This window comes from Mus musculus, chromosome 14 (genome assembly GCF_000001635.26).
Source record: "Mus musculus strain C57BL/6J chromosome 14, GRCm38.p6 C57BL/6J".
NCBI classification, from domain to species: Eukaryota; Metazoa; Chordata; class Mammalia; order Rodentia; family Muridae; genus Mus; species Mus musculus.
Genome location: NC_000080.6, coordinates 123,392,445 through 123,410,296, shown reverse-complemented (window position 1 = coordinate 123,410,296; position 17,852 = coordinate 123,392,445). Strand labels below are relative to the sequence as shown.

The 17,852-nt window shown below is 36.1% G+C and overlaps 1 protein-coding gene across 7 annotated transcripts in view; it reads left to right on the top strand.

Moving 5' to 3' along the window:
• Positions 1-17,852, top strand: part of Nalcn (sodium leak channel, non-selective) — a 351,653-nt gene that overhangs the window by 217,034 nt on the left and 116,767 nt on the right. For 5 of the 7 annotated variants that reach the window (XM_011245094.3, XM_017316064.2, XM_017316062.2 and 2 more), the window contains exons 14-15: positions 464-601; positions 14,016-14,090. In XM_011245094.3, coding sequence (XP_011243396.1) covers positions 464-601; positions 14,016-14,090 — 213 coding nt within the window. The remainder of the gene's footprint in view (positions 1-463; positions 602-14,015; positions 14,091-17,852) is intronic. The other 2 variants (XM_030247866.1, XM_017316063.2) reach the window with 1 other exon arrangement.

Sequence of the window (17,852 nt, the reverse complement as noted above, 5' to 3'; positions counted from 1 at the left end):
TTTTTGAAGCTGAAGATATTGATGTAACACTTAATTCTTTGTTCTCCAATCTCTCCCATGTTGCATAAATTGTTTTCTCTTGATTGAGCTAAAGAGAATCAATAATACCAACAACAATGTCCTCAGCTGAACATTTTAGGCTGATTATATTTTATTTTCCATTTTTAGTTTTTGCGGGTCGGGGGAGGGGTTGTTGTTGTTTTGTTTTATCTGTGAACTACATGTGTGTACAGTGCCTTAGTGGTCAAAAAGAGCAACAAGTCACCTTTATTGGAGCTATAGACAGTTGCAAGCTGCTGTGTGAGTCTGGTAGTTGAATCTGGGTCCCCTGCAAGAACAGCTGGACCTCTTATCCACTAAGTCATCTCTCTCGCCATCCATAGGCTAATTTAAATGGCTTTCATGTGTAACTTAGACTATGTGTCAGTAGGGTGTATAACCCTCCTTTCTTTTTCTTGTGTAGGCATTTATGTCTATGTTCCAGATCCTCACCCAGGAAGGATGGGTGGATGTGATGGATCAGACTCTGAATGCTGTGGGGCATATGTGGGCACCACTGGTTGCCATCTATTTCATCCTCTATCATCTCTTTGCAACTTTGGTGAGTTTATCATTTCTTTTAAATTATCTTTGGAACTTATAATGGGATGAGCATCACCAGATATTTGATGTATTGTCAATTTAAAAGTAAGAGTCAATAGAAAACTGCAAAATCATCTCATTGGATGAGATCCCTTCCTTCTAAGTGCTATAAATCAAATAACTTCTTGAGGATCATGTTTTTGGTTTGTTAAATGAGAACCGCATAGTTCCAATCAGGTACGTGTGTTTGTATGAAGGAATACAGAAGAAAGCAAAATGGAAACCTCATAGTCACACATCAATTTAACAACCCTCCACGCTCACAAAGCCACATCCAGAGATCACACTTGAGCTACATTATTGCTGTATTTTTTTTAGCGTGTAGCAATCTTCTCTTCAATTTCACTACATCATCTTCACAGCTATAATTAAACAGAGACAGCAGCTGGAGACCTCAGGGTACTGTCAGTTAATTAGAAATCCACGGTGATTCTGTTCGTGTGTAGTGCAGCAAAGCACAGGAGAGAAGAGAACATGCACACCTGAAACTATTCGGAAAGGCAAGAGAACAGAATGCCAAAATTCAGCAAAGATTGGTTTCTGTCAGTCATACAGAGTGTTCTCTTCAATCACAGACGATAAACCAAAAACAGGGAAGGGACCTATGAAAAACTGCCTCTACTACACTAAAGAAGTAATCCCCATGCTTCTCTGTGGCGAAATGTGCCTGTCTACATAACTGACTTGTTCCTGTTTAATATTATTCTCTAACACTATGATAACAGTTACAAGTCAGGGACCCATATGTTACCTTTTAGGGGGTGATGAATAAGATAAAACTTACTCCCACTATTTATCATGTGGCAAAGGCTTTCTGGTATTAGTTTTGATCTTTTAGACAATCAGATAAGGAAATCTTATCAAGTAGGTGATAATGAAATTGAGGCTCAGGGGAGTGTAGGAATTTGCTCAATACCACTCTACTAATGAATGATGGTCAGAATATTCCCACCTCTAGCTGGTCTTTTCTTGTTTTTAAAATTTTTATTAGATAATTTCTTTATTTACATTTCAAATGTTATCCCCTTTCCTTGTTTCCCCTCTGAACCCCTCCTCCCATCCCATACCCTCTCCCCTGCTCACTAACCCACCCACTCCTGCTTCTCTGTCTAGCTGGTCTTAAAAGCTGAAGTCTTATTCCTGCTTGTTACTTCTTTAGATAATGGAGTTGAAAGTTGCCATAGAGCATTTCAAAATAAAGCTTGACCTCAAGAAAAGTCTCACTCAAATAAAACAAACTACTTACCACATCTAATGTCCTTCCAATTCTAAATGCATATGAATTGAATAAGCACTTGAGAAGTTATGTGTGATAACTCTACTGTAGACAAAGGCTTTCAGAACTACAAATCAAAGATGCTTGGTTAAATAGTGTAAAGTCATGGATTCAAATGGTAGAATAATATAGAAATAGCCTCGACATTGATTACTTGAGTTGACTCTATATGTGTATTCACAAGACCTAAGAGTGCTGGACAGTGGGTATGGGGACTGGCTTCCAGAGCTGATGTATAGTTGTGCTAGGATGTGTGCCTTGTTTCTACGACTTTTTGCACAAAGTGAATTTCTTCCAGTGCATTTATATCTCTGTCACTTATTCACTTATCAGTTATCCATTCATCCATTCACCAATGCAGTTTACTAATGCCTAGTAAGCATCTATCATGTTTTTAAGTCATTCTGGCCCTAGAGTAGGTTGAAAGCTATTGGCCAACCTAGTTGTTTTCTCAATAAGATAATGCAACTGTTTGCTAAACTCATTGCAGATCATCAGATTCAGACATAGATTCGAGTAAGTCAGAGTCATGAAGGGCAAAAGCCAGGAAAAGCTGTATCCAGCCTGGTACATTACCCAGGAAGGTAATTTCTAAATAAAGTTCCACAGGGATCACTTAGAAGATGATTAACAGTATTTAAAACATCCACAGAGCCTTCTTGGGAAAACTAATTTTTTTTTTAAATTTCAAATTCAGTAATATTTTTTCTGTAAAATCTGCTTCCTGAATCTGTTAAAATGGAATTTCTCTTTTTAATCTCTTTTTCCTTGTTTTCTTTTTTAGCTTTTTTAAAAGTGTTCCACTTATTGCGTTAATTATTACTGCTTTAGCACATTCAAAGATCCATGAGCTTTGAAATGTATGGAAACAAACAAGAAAAATCTACATTTAATTTCATCCCTTCTTCTGCTGATTTATGTGTGTGCCTGAAACACATATTGCCATTTTTCATTATAATTTTTAAATTTTAAGTTAAAAACTAAGCATTGAAGTCATTTATTATTTTATTGACAATTTTTGAAATCTATAAAGCAATCAAGAGTTGAAAAGTCTTTATGTCAACAAAAGGCAGTATGGCAAATATGATGTAGACAAGAGCATGAAGCTGAAATTCAGAGACATAGATTAGTTCTAATGGTCACTAGAAATGAGACTTTTAATGTATTGGTTAACTTCCTTTATGGTTATGCTGGGTCATACCCAAAGGCAATCATAATAATGCCTAATGCAAGCAGTTCACAAAGTTCCATGTGAATTTATTTTGGATTTTTTTTATCTTTGCATTCCAGAAGATTCTTTAACCAATAGCAAGCAAGACTCTTTCTTATTTTAGAGTAGTTGAACTGCAAAAAAAAAAAAAAAAAAAAGTCTTCAAATCAACTAAATGCATATTTGCCACAATATGCATCTATTCAAATATAAATTGTTTTAAATTTAATTAACCATCTTAAATGTTTTGTCCTGTAAAGTTAGAAGGTTAGTATTGATGTATTTTAGTTTATAGGGTCCTGTTCCACATGTACTGACAGGAATCCTTGACTATCATATACCACATAGAAAGCAAAGCTATATGTGGTCATGTGTTCTCCTGACACATCATTACTCTGCAATTATATATATATATATATATATATATATATATATATATATATATATATTGCTGATATTCTCTTTATCTTAACATACATAAAGCTGATTCCTAGATCATTAGAATATATAGTCAATACTATATATTCTAATATATATTGGAATATATAGTATTGACAAATTGTTTCTGCATCTTTACATGGTTATGTCATAAGACCCTTGAGGGTGCCTTATGGTGAAAGCATGAATTTATAGCAGGAGAAAAGTGGTAGACCCCTGCTCTAAAGGAAGACCACAATTATTTACCCTCTGAAAAACAGCAGTTCAGAATTCCTCTGCTCTTGTACAATCATTTATGCTTGATAGCACATACTTATTTTAAAATACATTTTGATACACTTACAAGTGAATGGTGCATTGTTTTGCCTTAACTTGCATTTTTCCATTTTGATTACTGTTAGGGGAAAAGTCCCTGCATGCTCATTGTCCATCTTCTTAGTGCCTCACCCAGACATTTGCCCTACATGTTTTTTTTTTTTTTTTAAGGATTAGATTGTCGTTTCTATCTTCATTTGTAAAAGTGACATGTGTTTGGGATTTTAACCCCTTAGCTAGTACATTTGTTGCAATTTTCTTTTCTTTGATTTTTCTTCCAATTTACCTATGATTTCTTTTGACACATTTGAATACAGCAAAAATAATCATTTTTGAAATATAGTCTATTTTATTTTTAACTCATGCTTAAAAAGTTCTGTTCCTGAGATCATAAAGATACTCTAGTGTATATTCTTATGATTAATTTTTTGCTTTTCTTTCTTAGATCTTTAGCCCATCTTAACCTAAAATCTATACATAATAAATGTTAAATAAAACTCAAGCCATTTTCACTCCAACAAATGTGTATGAGAATTTTAATGCATTAACGTATTTCTTTGGGTTTCTCCAATTATTAAATGTATGGCAAAAGATTAAATAATTGAGCTTTTAAATTTAAAACAATGCCTTAATGAGAGAATTAGCTTGGTGAAAGAAAACAGTCTCTGTCGCTAAACTATAAACAAAAGTAACATTTATAATTACCCCCAAATTTTAGCTAGTCCTGTCACTCCCTCCATCTTACAGAGACTTTGCTTAAGACATGGTCAGCCATTATTTTCATTATCTGAATACTCCTGGAATGACAGTCACTAAAGTATCATGTTATTTTGGGGCTGGCCCCAATTTGCTTAGCATGGTTTTACTGAATCTCTACAATTATGTATAAAAGGAACAAATGGAAACTATGTTAACCAAAACTAGTTAGTTCTCCCAACTACTCAGAAACTGACACTAGTGAACACAAACACACCAACAAACATTTAAGATCTGTCACTCAAAGACTGGTGTAAAGACATGCTACCCAGTTCCTTGCTATATGGTCAATACCCACACGGAAAACCTGTGCTTCCTGGTTCTTCCACGTGAACCTCATGTGAAAAGTTTTAAATGTAGCCATTCAAAAACTAGTGATGGTTAATAATTCATTAGTAATTTTCAGAGATAGGTTTTAGATCAACATGGCAACATGTGCATAGGGGTAATGGGCCTGTGTAATATATAAAGAGTGATATAAGATAAACTCTGTGTTTCACAGATCTGTCTGTGGGCTTGAGCTTATGTTAAAAAAAGCATCTTTGTCAAAGATTTGTTTCCTCTAGTAAATATTACAAAAAGCAACTTAACTCAATTTTGAAGGAAAGTTGACCAAAAATGTACAAACTCTAATGAGTAATTAGTCATTTAGTCTATGCTGATTAGTGGTGCCACCAACCTATAGAGTTCCTGACCCAGCTTTCACAGAGACAGGCATGTGCAAGGTAGAGAAAAATAAAATAAAATTTGGCTGCAGCTAGTTCTGGAATAGCAGCAGGTCTGGACATTGCATGCTCCTGGGGACATCAATTTATCTGTTCACAATGACAATCAAGCTCCAGTATACAGCCAAAGCATATTCATCTCTATTATCTATTGTTCCTTTGAATGCTCTCTTCTGCCAGGTATGTGTTCAATATTTCTGTCCAAAATGGTTGCAGTTTGTCATATGCTTGTTGAATTTATCTTTTCACCCATTTTTTGCTGGTGACTTGGTAATAAGGACCATAGAAGATTTAAACAGTTGAAAAGACTTTCTTTTACCACCCCCTTTAATTTTTTTTCTTTTCTCCTTTATTATTGTCTCAAAAGAAAGCCCTGTGGTGTGAATAGTGAAAGGAGAGAAAACATAATTAAGCCTTCATTGTGGATGGTCTTTTCGTTACCTTTGAAGTGCCGAAATTAACACAGCAATTTCTTGATTTTGCCTTCGTGGCAGCAGCTTGCTGTGAATAGTCATGTTTTGCTAACAGAGATGTGCATTTGAAAGTGTAAATTAAATGATTTAAAAGTGTGTCTATGTTGAATGTGTCCCACTTTACACTGCTCTGATTACAGTTGACTGTTTTTTGACCTATATAAAAAGTAAAATTGTTTTGTACTACAAATGGCCAGAAAGCTTAGGATAGAGTGGTTAAAATGCTAAAGGGAGAGAGCAGACACAAGGTGTGAGGTGCTTGTCCGTTTCCTGCTGTGCTTCTGTTATAGACACAAAATGATAAGTAGTGCCAACAAACAGTCACCATAGGCAAAGAATTAAGAGATTAATGGTGAAATCTCAGTCAAAGGGCCACCTTTACATTATATGGAAGCAGTGAAAAGAAATAGAAAAAATTACAAGAGACTATGGAAATGTGGTTAGAATGGGTCATAGAGTGAGTGGTACAGGTAGACTGAAAGAAAGTCAGGGCATGTTGCTACCATGACAGACATCTCAGCCACGTCAACCTCAGTGATGTATCTTGCCTCTTTTTAAAAGAAACTGTAAACTTTGGCCTCTGTATCATGCTGTCCCAAAAGTGAATCTGATGTATAAACACTGGTGTAAGGAATACCTTGTAAGCAAAGCTATTCTTATCATTTATTTCGATTTGCCTGAAATTTAGTGTGTGTACATGGAAGAAAAGCCAGTTCATCTGCCAGAAATGTTTGAAACTTATTAATTTTATGAGTTTACAAAGTAAATCTACAAATACAGCAAATGCTAACAAATCATTGGCTCAGGTAATTCCATAGAAAATGTCTAGCCTAGAGCACATCTGGACTCTAAGAAGTAGAACAAAGAGATGAAGAAAAAAAAAGATTACCAAGGGATAGAACAGACAACCAAGAGACACACTTGGACAGAGCTAAACCCAGAAAATCATTTTAAGTATCTACAAAGCAGGAAGCTTAAAATTCCACCAGTATGTGGAGTTAACGTCTAGGGGGCTTGATCAGGTTTATTTTGCCAGTTAAGTAACTGAAAAGCAGAGAATATCTCAAGTTAAACAGGTCTTAGCAAACAGTCAGTGAAGAAAGGTTTTAAATAGGGATGAGAACACATATATACACACATACACACACACATGTACACACCTATGCACATGCCTATGTGTAAGACAGAGCAGATAGAACCAGCCATTTACTAGGGGTAAGAAAACATATTTGCATATGCATACTCATATACACAACACACTAGTGTGTGTGTGTGTGTGTGTGTGTGTGTGTGTGCTGACACTCACACACTCACTCACTCCAAGGCACAAATAGAGAAAGATCCTTTGCAAAGCAGAAGAGAATTTGGGAAAATGGAAGGCCTTCTACTGAAGGACTGAGGTTTTAAGTCTTAAGGAGTACTACATCAGGGCTCTCTTCCCTTTAATTTAGGATTGGTCACTTTAAAGGAAAACAGAGGGGCCCATAGAGCCACAGCTTTGGATAAATATGTCCTTAAGCTTGGGGGAGTGGAGCTACTAGCAGGAGAAAAGCCTAGAAAAGGCCTCTCTCAGAAGGGTGAGGAGGAAGCCAGAATTGCTTTGTGCAATTCAGCAATCTAACTCCTAGGCTCCACTTCCAGAAAATGAGACTTTCCAGACTTCAAGACATGATTTGCACCATTGTCTACACTAAAGCTGTAGTCAGAAAAAAAATGTCTTGGGAATGAGCATGGTAACTTAAGGAGATAAAGAATTGAATATGCAAGAATAGAGAAATGATGGATCTGTGGTTAGAAGCAGTAACTGCTCTTGTAGAAAACCCAGGTTTAGCTTCCTGCACCCACATGATGGCTCACAAATATCTATAATTCTAGTTCTAGGAGGTCTAATGCCCTTTGCTGGAGTCCTTTTTCACTGGATGTATGGCTATATGTACAAAGACATAGGCAGAACACCAAACACATACAAAAAAAAAAACAAACACTTAAAAAATCATGTTATTCTTTGCTTTTTCATAAACGTTTCAGATTTGTGCTGTGTTTGTAGTGGGCATAAAATAAAGGTGTATATATGTTAAGCCAGTTAACTGTTCCACGGCAGCCTATACACTATGGTGTATGTTGTTACAGTCAAACAGTGTAGACATGTTTAGAGATGCAAGCAGCCAATCAATGAAAACTTGTACATATGTGAATTTCTTGATTTTAAAGGACCCAGTAAGCAAACAGCATTCTGATGAAAATACATGTATATTTTAGATACAACCCAACAGAAAACAAAATAATATTGCATGATGAACCTTAGTATCCCTGTTATTATGGCTTAAATTTTTTAAATGATCTAAAATTATAAACCATGTTCTAAACTGAAATAACAAAACAAAGTTGATTGGATAATTTAGACTTGGAAATATAAAATGTTTTCTGTACAAAAAGAAGGTCTTGTAGCTCCAGGTAGTGAGTCTCCATAAAAAAAAAATATCTTATTTTATCAATGAGAAGTTTCATACAGTCCTATGTCCCACCTCTAACATCTATGGAAAACATTTAACACAGTATGCTTATCAAGTTTAGTAAGAGGACATTGAAAGGAAGGCATAAGCAGAGGTGTGGATGTGATGGACCCTGGTTGTTAAGGAGCATTACCTCAGCTTTCTGAAGGGATAAAGCAAACAGAATACTCAAGAACCTAGCAATGCTCTTGCTTTTAGAATTAGGACCTGTCATGTATTCCCATGACTTCCAATTCCTTGTGTTGGTAAGTGGCTGACACCCAGGCCAGCCTGCTCCCTCCTTCCATTTCCACCCCGGGCATATAAGGAAGATGATGTATTGTTGACAAGGTAAATTAAACATGATGGAAAGCAAGCTGCCAGCTTCTCCTCACTTCAATTTCTTCATCCCAGTGGTTACTGTCACCTTATTAGAGTCTGAGAAAAGAAACATAAAGCAATTCTCACTTCTTTGCAATCAGCTGCGGGCTCATCTTGGTTTCCTGAACTTTCAGTCTCTGTTCCAAAAAGACCATTCCCGGTCCAGACTTTCCTCATTTCTCATCCTGAGTGACCAGGACCTCTACAGCAGGAACAAAAGCCCACATAGAAACAAAACTGAGCCCTAGAAGAAGCCTAGGCTTCACATGACACTAGACTTCCTTTCTGCTGTTCATTACCCCCACCCCCTTTGACAACAGTGTTATGCTAATGGAACTGACATCTAAATGTTCACAGATCTCTGATGAACGAAATTAAGCTTCATGATAACTTAAAGCAAACTTTGACTTTCTTTCACTAGTCTTGACTTTATTGCTAACGATCTCTCCCAACATTGCTCTCAATCTTGTATGTTTGGGGTTTTCTACTGCCAAGTCTTGTCAGTCATTTTCCTGGAAAACCCAAAGATTTTGCTGGGTCAGACTTGCCTCCTTTTATCCACAGTCTGTAAGGCCTTGGGTCTGTCTGTAAGGAAAAAGAATGCACACCCCCAGTATAACTTGGCTCTTCTGTTCTGAGGGTAACTTTTTACTCTAACAAGAACATATGAAATATGTTCATTTTTCAAACAAGATAACACTTGCGATCTAAATTCCTAAATTCATACTCTCAGCCAAGAACCATCTGCATCAGATGTATTAAACATAAAAATAAGTAACCACAACATCCCCCACACATTTGAAAGAAAAATTTAAATAGAGAAGAAACTATGATTATCACTTCATGGTAGTGATTACCTCCCTCTGCATTCCCTGATCTCAGCCTGTGCCACAGGTGGAATTGCTAGCCCCAACCCAGACTCTACTCCCTTCTCCTTAGCATCCTTGTAAGGAAATATCCTGGAGGGAGCTCCTCCAGAACTAGGATGTGCTCCTCAGACTCCTGGAATGGCTTTATCACATTCCTTTCCTGTCAAAGTCACCTTGGTCTTTCAGCACCTTTGAGCACATCCTTGAGTCCCTCATCATTGACTCAACTAAGATGCCCTTTGCCCATCTATCCCTATGGACTTTCAGAAACCAACATTTTCAGATAGTACAGCACTACATTTATGATTCTATGCAGGTAACTTTTCGTCTCTGGCGTCAGTCTTCAGCCTTATGTAGCCACACAGTGCACTTCTGTTCCAGTTTCCCTAGACTTCAGCACGAATTATTTCAGGGGTAAAAGGACATTCTTTGAGACAAAGGAAAGAAGAGGAGTGTTGTCTTGAAAAACCAGTAACAGTGTTGTCATCCATCAGCATGTTTAGGATAACCAAGACGTGCTGCACATTTTGCCTAAACTTAAGGAGGAGAGAATTGTTAAGGGTCACACATGGACCATCTACAGTTGGGCAGTGTTAGAATCATACCTAGGAAGTAAAAATAGAGACAAGTTCTAAGACACCCTCAAAGAACAAGTCTCCCTTGATTCCCCAAGAATGGCAGAATTCTAAACTGTCCTGTGAGTTGAGAGTCAGCGTGCCCTGTGATCAGTTCCTGTCAAACTACACCTCCTACTGATTAGTTCATGCTCTGATAAGCTGGTTTGAAATATTTGAAGTACCTACCCTGAACAAAAAGAAACAAAAACAAAGCCCTCAAATTTTTGGAAAAGGGGGACTTGCAGATATAATTAAATTAAAAATTTTGGGATAAAATCCTCCTGAGTTATTTGAGTGGATCTCAAATTCAGTAAATAAGAATAATTAATAACAATAATTCTATTATAACTTATTACGTTGAAGAGAAACTCAAAAGGATAAGAGGAGAAAGAGAGGCCCTTATGAGATAGAATTGGAAGTTGATGCTCTAAGAAAAAACAAGTGATGGCCTGGGGGCATCAGAAGCTACAAGAGGAAAGGAAGGATCCTTTCCTAGAAGCACTGGAAGACATATACTCCTGTTGCAGGCTACCCTTTAGACCTCTGGCCTCTAGAATGGTGATAGAATAAATGTCCACATGGAAGGCGCCAAGTATATGCATTTTTTGCCTCAGCAGCTCTGAGAAACCACACAGAAGACATCATTAGGAACCAAAACTCAGCAGGAGCTGAGGTGATGGCTACACTGGCAGATCAAAAATCCAGGTTCTCCCACCTCTGCAAACAAGCATCACCATTACTCCGCATAGGAGATGGAAAATGTCTTGTGTAGCTCACAATGGACCAGGTGCCAGGTGATGTGACTATGCTTGACCTTAGATCACTCCTGAAAAATTAGAGCATATATTCTAACATAACAGACCCCAAGAATTGAGTTGCATTGATAGAAAAATATTACATTTTCAGCCATCAACAGAAATGAAAAGACTATTATCTCACCAAATTTACTCCTAAAAAAGCCAAGAGAATTTATTTCCACATATCTATGTATTTTTAATATTGGTCATTCATCTAATTTTTTGGTAGATATTTAAATGGGGAAAATGGTAGCTGTGCTTTGTTGAACTAATAATATTATAGCCATAGCAAGTAAATGTATAGTAAACTCTATGGGCTAGTGATTGATCCAGAATAAGTAAAGAGTTGTATCTGTTTCTGAACCCAGGCCTCACCTGAACCACAGTGTTTTCACCTATGTAGATAATAACTGTACCTGCTGGATTCAGTTGTAAACTCTACTTTGAACAGTATTGCATCTGAGTCCCAACTACACTGTGTCTGATACATTCCTGGAATTCTCTGAACTGTTAACAAATTGTAATCTAATAGGATAACAATAATATCACTGTACTTCAATACCCTTCATCTGGATGGTGCTAGAGAAATAATTAAATCTGCTAAGCTGCCATCCTTTCCATAAAGGTGGTAGAGACAAAAAACAAAAGCAGTTTTATTCCTGAAGAAGTATTGAGCCTAAGCCATGGTTGGAATTCAGGGGACTTAGTAGGCACAACACCACATACATAGTCCAGTGATAGAAATAGGCAAGTTTTAAAAGGATTCAACAGTGATATTTGATGAATATAGTTCATATAAATCTTACCTGGTGACTTTCAAGATGGGCTGGTTGTCTGTATCCAGAGAGAAAAACATCAAAGCCTATCTCCAGGACAAGTCATTTTACAGCTTGAAACAGGGTTCCTAGGTTAATCCCCATCCTCATACTAGGTTGGGAGCCTGAGGTCCTTGGTGGTTATTTACATTTTAAAGATACAACTCTCAGGTCCTTAGAAAGACCTTTCCTAAATAATAATGGAGTAAGAGTCTGAGGTAACTGTATGTGTAGACAGCTCATAGACAGTGAGAAGAATGTACAAGTGAGAACGTGATTTCTAAAGAAATTGTTTAAGAACATTCAAGACGTTTTCCCCCACCTTTTGGATGTGTGTGTATGTCTTCTGAGGAGACAAGAAATCCAGGTGAAGCCAGACATGGAACAAAGCATATTCAAATGCCTACCGCCAGAGCTGTGAAGCATCTCTTATGGTTGGGAGGCCTTCCTTTGGGGAATACCTCAGCATGTGGATGTGGCTACAGGAAAACGTTGATTCCCCTGAGCCATAGCTTTTCATCACCAAGGTCACAGAAAAGAATTAAACTTGGAGTGAACTGGGGGAAGACCCAGATTAGAACAATGCCAACTCTAGAGTGAGCCTACTTTAACTATCAGGGGTGGACCAGAAACTGCAACATCAGGAAACATCTATGGTCTGGATCACTCTGAACTGTCTTCAGTAAGGAAGCATGGGGGTACTAATCCCCAGCCAATCATCGCCTCTCACAACCTTACCCCTTGCTATCTGTTTATTAAACCTGGGACAGAGCAAGCCACTAACTTCTGCATAATAATCTCTCTAGCACAATAACTCACAACTCAATTGCCTCAATTTTCATGTCATTTGGTTCAAGCATCAAATATTAAGAAAAATCAATGGCTTCTTCAAAGGGAAGTTGAAAAAGAAGAATGCAAATTAGGACTGACTGAAAACAAAAATGAACTGAACATGGAAACTGCAGGGATTCCAGGCGAAAGAAGGACTAGAAATTTAAATATGTTAAATGCTATTGTATGTTTGCTTTCTTTTTTTCCTGTGTTTACCTATTCCAAAGACGCCTTTTTTTTGTTTGTTTGTTTGTTTAGTTTGTGAACTATCTCAAACATATAAAGAGGGAAATTTCTCATTGCTACACAAAGGCAGACATTATGGCCACACTAAATCACGTGGTCTGAACATCTCTTTAATTCCTTTTCTATGTTGCTGGATTTTTACCATATATACTTCTATTATCATAGTGGAAACATTTTCTGTTACCATAAAAATTCATAAGTTGTAATTCGATACCATATAATAAATTATCTACATGCTGGGAACTTGCTATCAAAGAAACCCTTACTGTCTTGAACAATTTCTCTCATTTGGGAACTGGAACAAGCTTGCTTGGGTGTATTTCAGTGTCTCCTCTTATACTGTCAAAATGTCTGGGGCTGTGGTCAACTAGAAAAATGGAGCATCTGCTTCCAAGACAGGTCTCTCACAAAAGTGTTGGAAGTTTCCTTGCTGGCTGAAAGGCAAGAAGTTTCAGTTCACCAGCAGATGGGATTGTTCATGGTGCTTCTCTCATACTTGGCACATGGCTTCCACCTGAGCCACACTGATCCAAGAGAGAGTTCTAAAATCGACTTTGCCTGTTATTGCCTCTTTTCTAAAACCTTCTTTCTGGTTACTTATTCAATGTGTGAAACTACAGAACACATCATTTGCAGCTAACAGCAACACTATGGGACACCTTGAAGACTCCTTGCCACCATGGAAATCTTTAATATTGACCTGAATTAGATCATTGAATTCTTTGTAATTGTATTAGCTTCTTATACAAGTTTAGATGTCATTCCCAGAATCTCACTGTTATAACTTACCATCCAATTAGCACTTTTGCATATTTTTAATCATTAATCCAGATAATTTCTTAGGTTAGTTTCAGAAAAGGGGTTGTTAAATTAAAATAATCATAACTTCCTTACTAAATTTCCTTCATGAAGTAATTAATATTCTTATTATTTATGTGACTTTTGTATTTCCTGTCCTGTGTTTGTGACATACACTTTAAAGTGTCTATGCAATGAGTCACAGTGTGTATTTATAATTTTCAACTGATAAATTCTTTATCAAATATCTTTTAGGTAGATATTCTATATTATATATGAAGTTTTGATGCCTATAGCATGTGGGTGTTTTCATTGTTATTTAACCATTTTATAGATCCTCCTGAGTTTGTTTGTTGCTGTTATTTTGGACAACTTAGAACTTGATGAAGATCTAAAGAAGCTCAAACAAGTAAGTGACACGTGGGAGTCGAAACGTAGAGATGAAACCTCATTCACAGCGATGTTGACTTTGGACCATCAAAGCAAAACATTAATTGAAAATCTTGAGACAGTGTCAGTTAATGAATTTACTTTTTAAATCAATCTCCTATATAGTATCAAAGGATATTTTTTCTATTATTCTACTAATATCCTTAGACTAGTTCCATGATATTATTTTGAGTAAAAGTAAGATGGACATAGTTTAAGACAATTGATTTTAAGATCACTTTTCTTCCATTAAATGAAGGTTGTTTAGAAACCAAATTCCCAAAGGCTACACTTCCATACTACATATGTAGGTGCAATGATTTTTCTTTCATCATAAAAGTATTAAGAAGCAACTTGTCTGACTTCTAGACACTAGAAGAACATCTAGTCTGGGTGCCCAAAGTGATTATTCAAAAATAAATAAGATAAATTATCAAATATGTGACTTGTTAAACCTGAAACCAGACTGTATTGGAGCAGAAGAAATTATATCCAAAAATGGAAATTGAAGTGTATAAAGGTCATGTTAGCCATGGCAGACAGATCAGCCAATTAGATCCATAGTTCTCTTGCATGGAGGAGTGTTTGCTTTTGTCTGGAATGTTTCACTTTATTGAAAAATAAAGGGAGGGAGAATATCTGCAGAATATTTTCTTGGACTTGCCCACATATTGCAAGATGATGAAAAATATTAACAATAAGACCCAAGACTCTTAAGCAAACCTTTGGAATGATGTAAAGGCTCTTACACATTCAGAATTTTCAATTTTTGCTTATTCGACAAAAGATAAAACAACATAACCTATTAAATTTGTATTTTTAATATGTTCTAATGGTCTGATTTATTTTAACATTATATTATTCTCATCTCCAAAGTGACTGATTTCACCAAGGGTATCCATAAGGGTTGACAAGCATATTTGTCATAAAGACCCCACCTCTGAGCGTACCCAGGAAGGTTTTAAGCTCCATAGTATGCTGAACTATGCAGGCAAGTGAATCTGTGGCAAGGGTCATTTTCTCCTGATCTTTTCAATGTGTGGTTTAGCAGAAATGCTCTTCAAGTGAGTGTCAGGATGTTATTCTACGTCAGTGATGTGAAGTGCTTCATGTGGCTCCTTTGTAGAAAAAATATATTATGTGTGAGCTCAACATCAAAGCTATCACATACATAATTTGACAAGACCAATAAAAACCTGCTGCTTCCCAAATCTGGCATTTATATGTGGATTTCCTGTGTGTCATATTTATCATTCATAGATCTTGAATATATTTTATATATTCCCATCAAAACTGTATACATAAAAATGAAAACCATTCAATTTTTTCTAACTGATCTACTACAAGATTTAGTGTGGGATTAAACAACCACTGAATAAGTAAAATACCAAGTAATTTCAACCTATATTTGCAAAATACTCCTTCTGCTAGAAGGCGGTTTTAAAAAATTACTTACAGCAATTTTGGGGGACCTATAAACCGAAACCTAAATATATTTTGCAGTGATGGTATTTTGAATGTTTTAATTTGTACATATATGTATTTTTTTAACCTTCATATATCCAGCAGTTAGTCACTCTAGGCTTTTCATTTATTTTTATCTAACTCCAAATGAAAAACCAACAATTAAAAAAAAATCATGAGGGCTGGCAAGATGACTCAGCGAGTAAGATCACTGACTGCTCTTACGAAGGTCCTGAGTTTAAATCCCAGCAACAACATAGTGGCTTACAACCACCCGAAATGAGATCTGACCCCTTCTCCTAATGTGTCAGAAGACAGCTACAGTGTACTTATGTATAATAATAAATAAATCTTTGGACTGGAGCGAGCAGAGCCGACCGGAGCAAGCAGAGGTCCGAAAAATTCAATTTCCAACAACCACGCAGGCTCACAACCATTTGTACAGCTACAGCGTACTCACATACATTAAATAAATAATAAATAAATAAATAAATAAATAAATCTTTTTTTAAAAATCACGAGACTTGGAAGAGGGATCAGTTGGTAAACTATTTCTCATGCAAGTATGAGCACATGAGGTAAGATCTCAGGGATTCAGGTAAAGGGCCATATGTGGTCTGCATATGTAAATCTAGTATTGTCAAGGTAAAGATAAGTGTTCTAGCTGGCCAGCCAGCCCAGACAACATAGTGAGCTTTGCATTTAGTTAAAGAACTTATCCCCAAAATAAGGTAGAAAGCAGTGGAAGAACACACTGATGTTGTCCCATGGCCCTAATGGTACATTCATATGTCTACCCATATGTGTACATATACTCAACACATATGCACACATACATGATCACACACATACACACAATACATGCCACCCCTGCAAAGCCCTAATTGATATCTCACTTTTCTCATGAGCATTAAAATGTTAATAACCTATGGCTCTTCAGTGTGTATGTGTGTGTGTGTTATAAAAAGTTTTATTCAGAGTGTGATACTTTAGGCCTGTTATCCCAGATGAGAGGAGGCAATAGGATCAAGAATTTGAGGCCATAGTGTGTGCTACATAATAAGTTTGATGTCATCATGTCCTTCAAGAATCCCTGTTTATAATCAATAAGTAAGTTGATAAATAAAGAACATGATTTTTTTTTATTTTTTGAAACTCTGTACATCTGATTTATTATCCAATTGTTCTTACCTCCAATTTAGGCATCTTCTTTATAAATTTAAAGACATTTTCAGCACTGAAAACTCCAAGGAAAATAAAGTAGTGATTCCATTTTAATAGTGGCTTTAGGGGATTGTTTATTCATGATTGGACTGAAACTACATATTTAATTAATCCATCTATTAATTTCACACCCCAAATCCCTTTAGTTTCATATTTAAAATCCATTGGATCAAAAATTATCATTCTAAATTAAAATGTTTCTTGTTTATTTTCTTCCTTTCTTGCACAAGAATATTTTGTGTTTTCATTAGTTTTAAAACTGTATCACACAGCACTAGAGAGATGGTCAAGTAGTTGTGAGTACTTGGGTTCTTACATAGGCACCATGACCCATGTAGCAGCTCACAAACTCCTATAACTCCTGCTCCAAGGAATTCAACCCACTCTTCTCTGCTCTGTGGGCTCTTGCAAATATGTGATACATAAACTCGAAAAGATATGTACACACATGCATACATAAGCACACACATGCATGCACAGACACACACAAAATTATACAGTTATAAATAAATGTAGCTTTTTAAAACATTGTATCATTTTAAAATATTCATTGTTTTTCCTTTTTCCAGTGATCTTAGCCTTTGAGGTTGCATCATTTGCAGAAAATATTTTACCCCAGATAGAGTAGAATAGAAAAGATATGTTAAAAGATTACTTTCCTAACATTTCAAATTACACATTCCTTAATTCTGCTGCTTCAGTACAGATACTATTATATCCATCTAACAGATGAGGGAATGGAACATAAAAGGCTGAAGGTTAAACAATAAACAAATTTTAAATCTAAGAATGGAAACGATGTAGTTTGGACCAAAAGCCTATATTTCTAAAGATCTAAACTATATTGACTCTAGTTGAATTCATATAAATGTCAAATGTAAGTCAGATATGCAATGAATCTATTCATAAGATGTTAATTTTTCATATGTGGTATTATTGATAATTGATCATAATTATAATTACTTTGTATGATATGTCATGCATCATTTTATATTTTATGTATACTAATTGTTTACATTAAATTTAAGATAAGCTTGTCTGAATGTGAAGATCT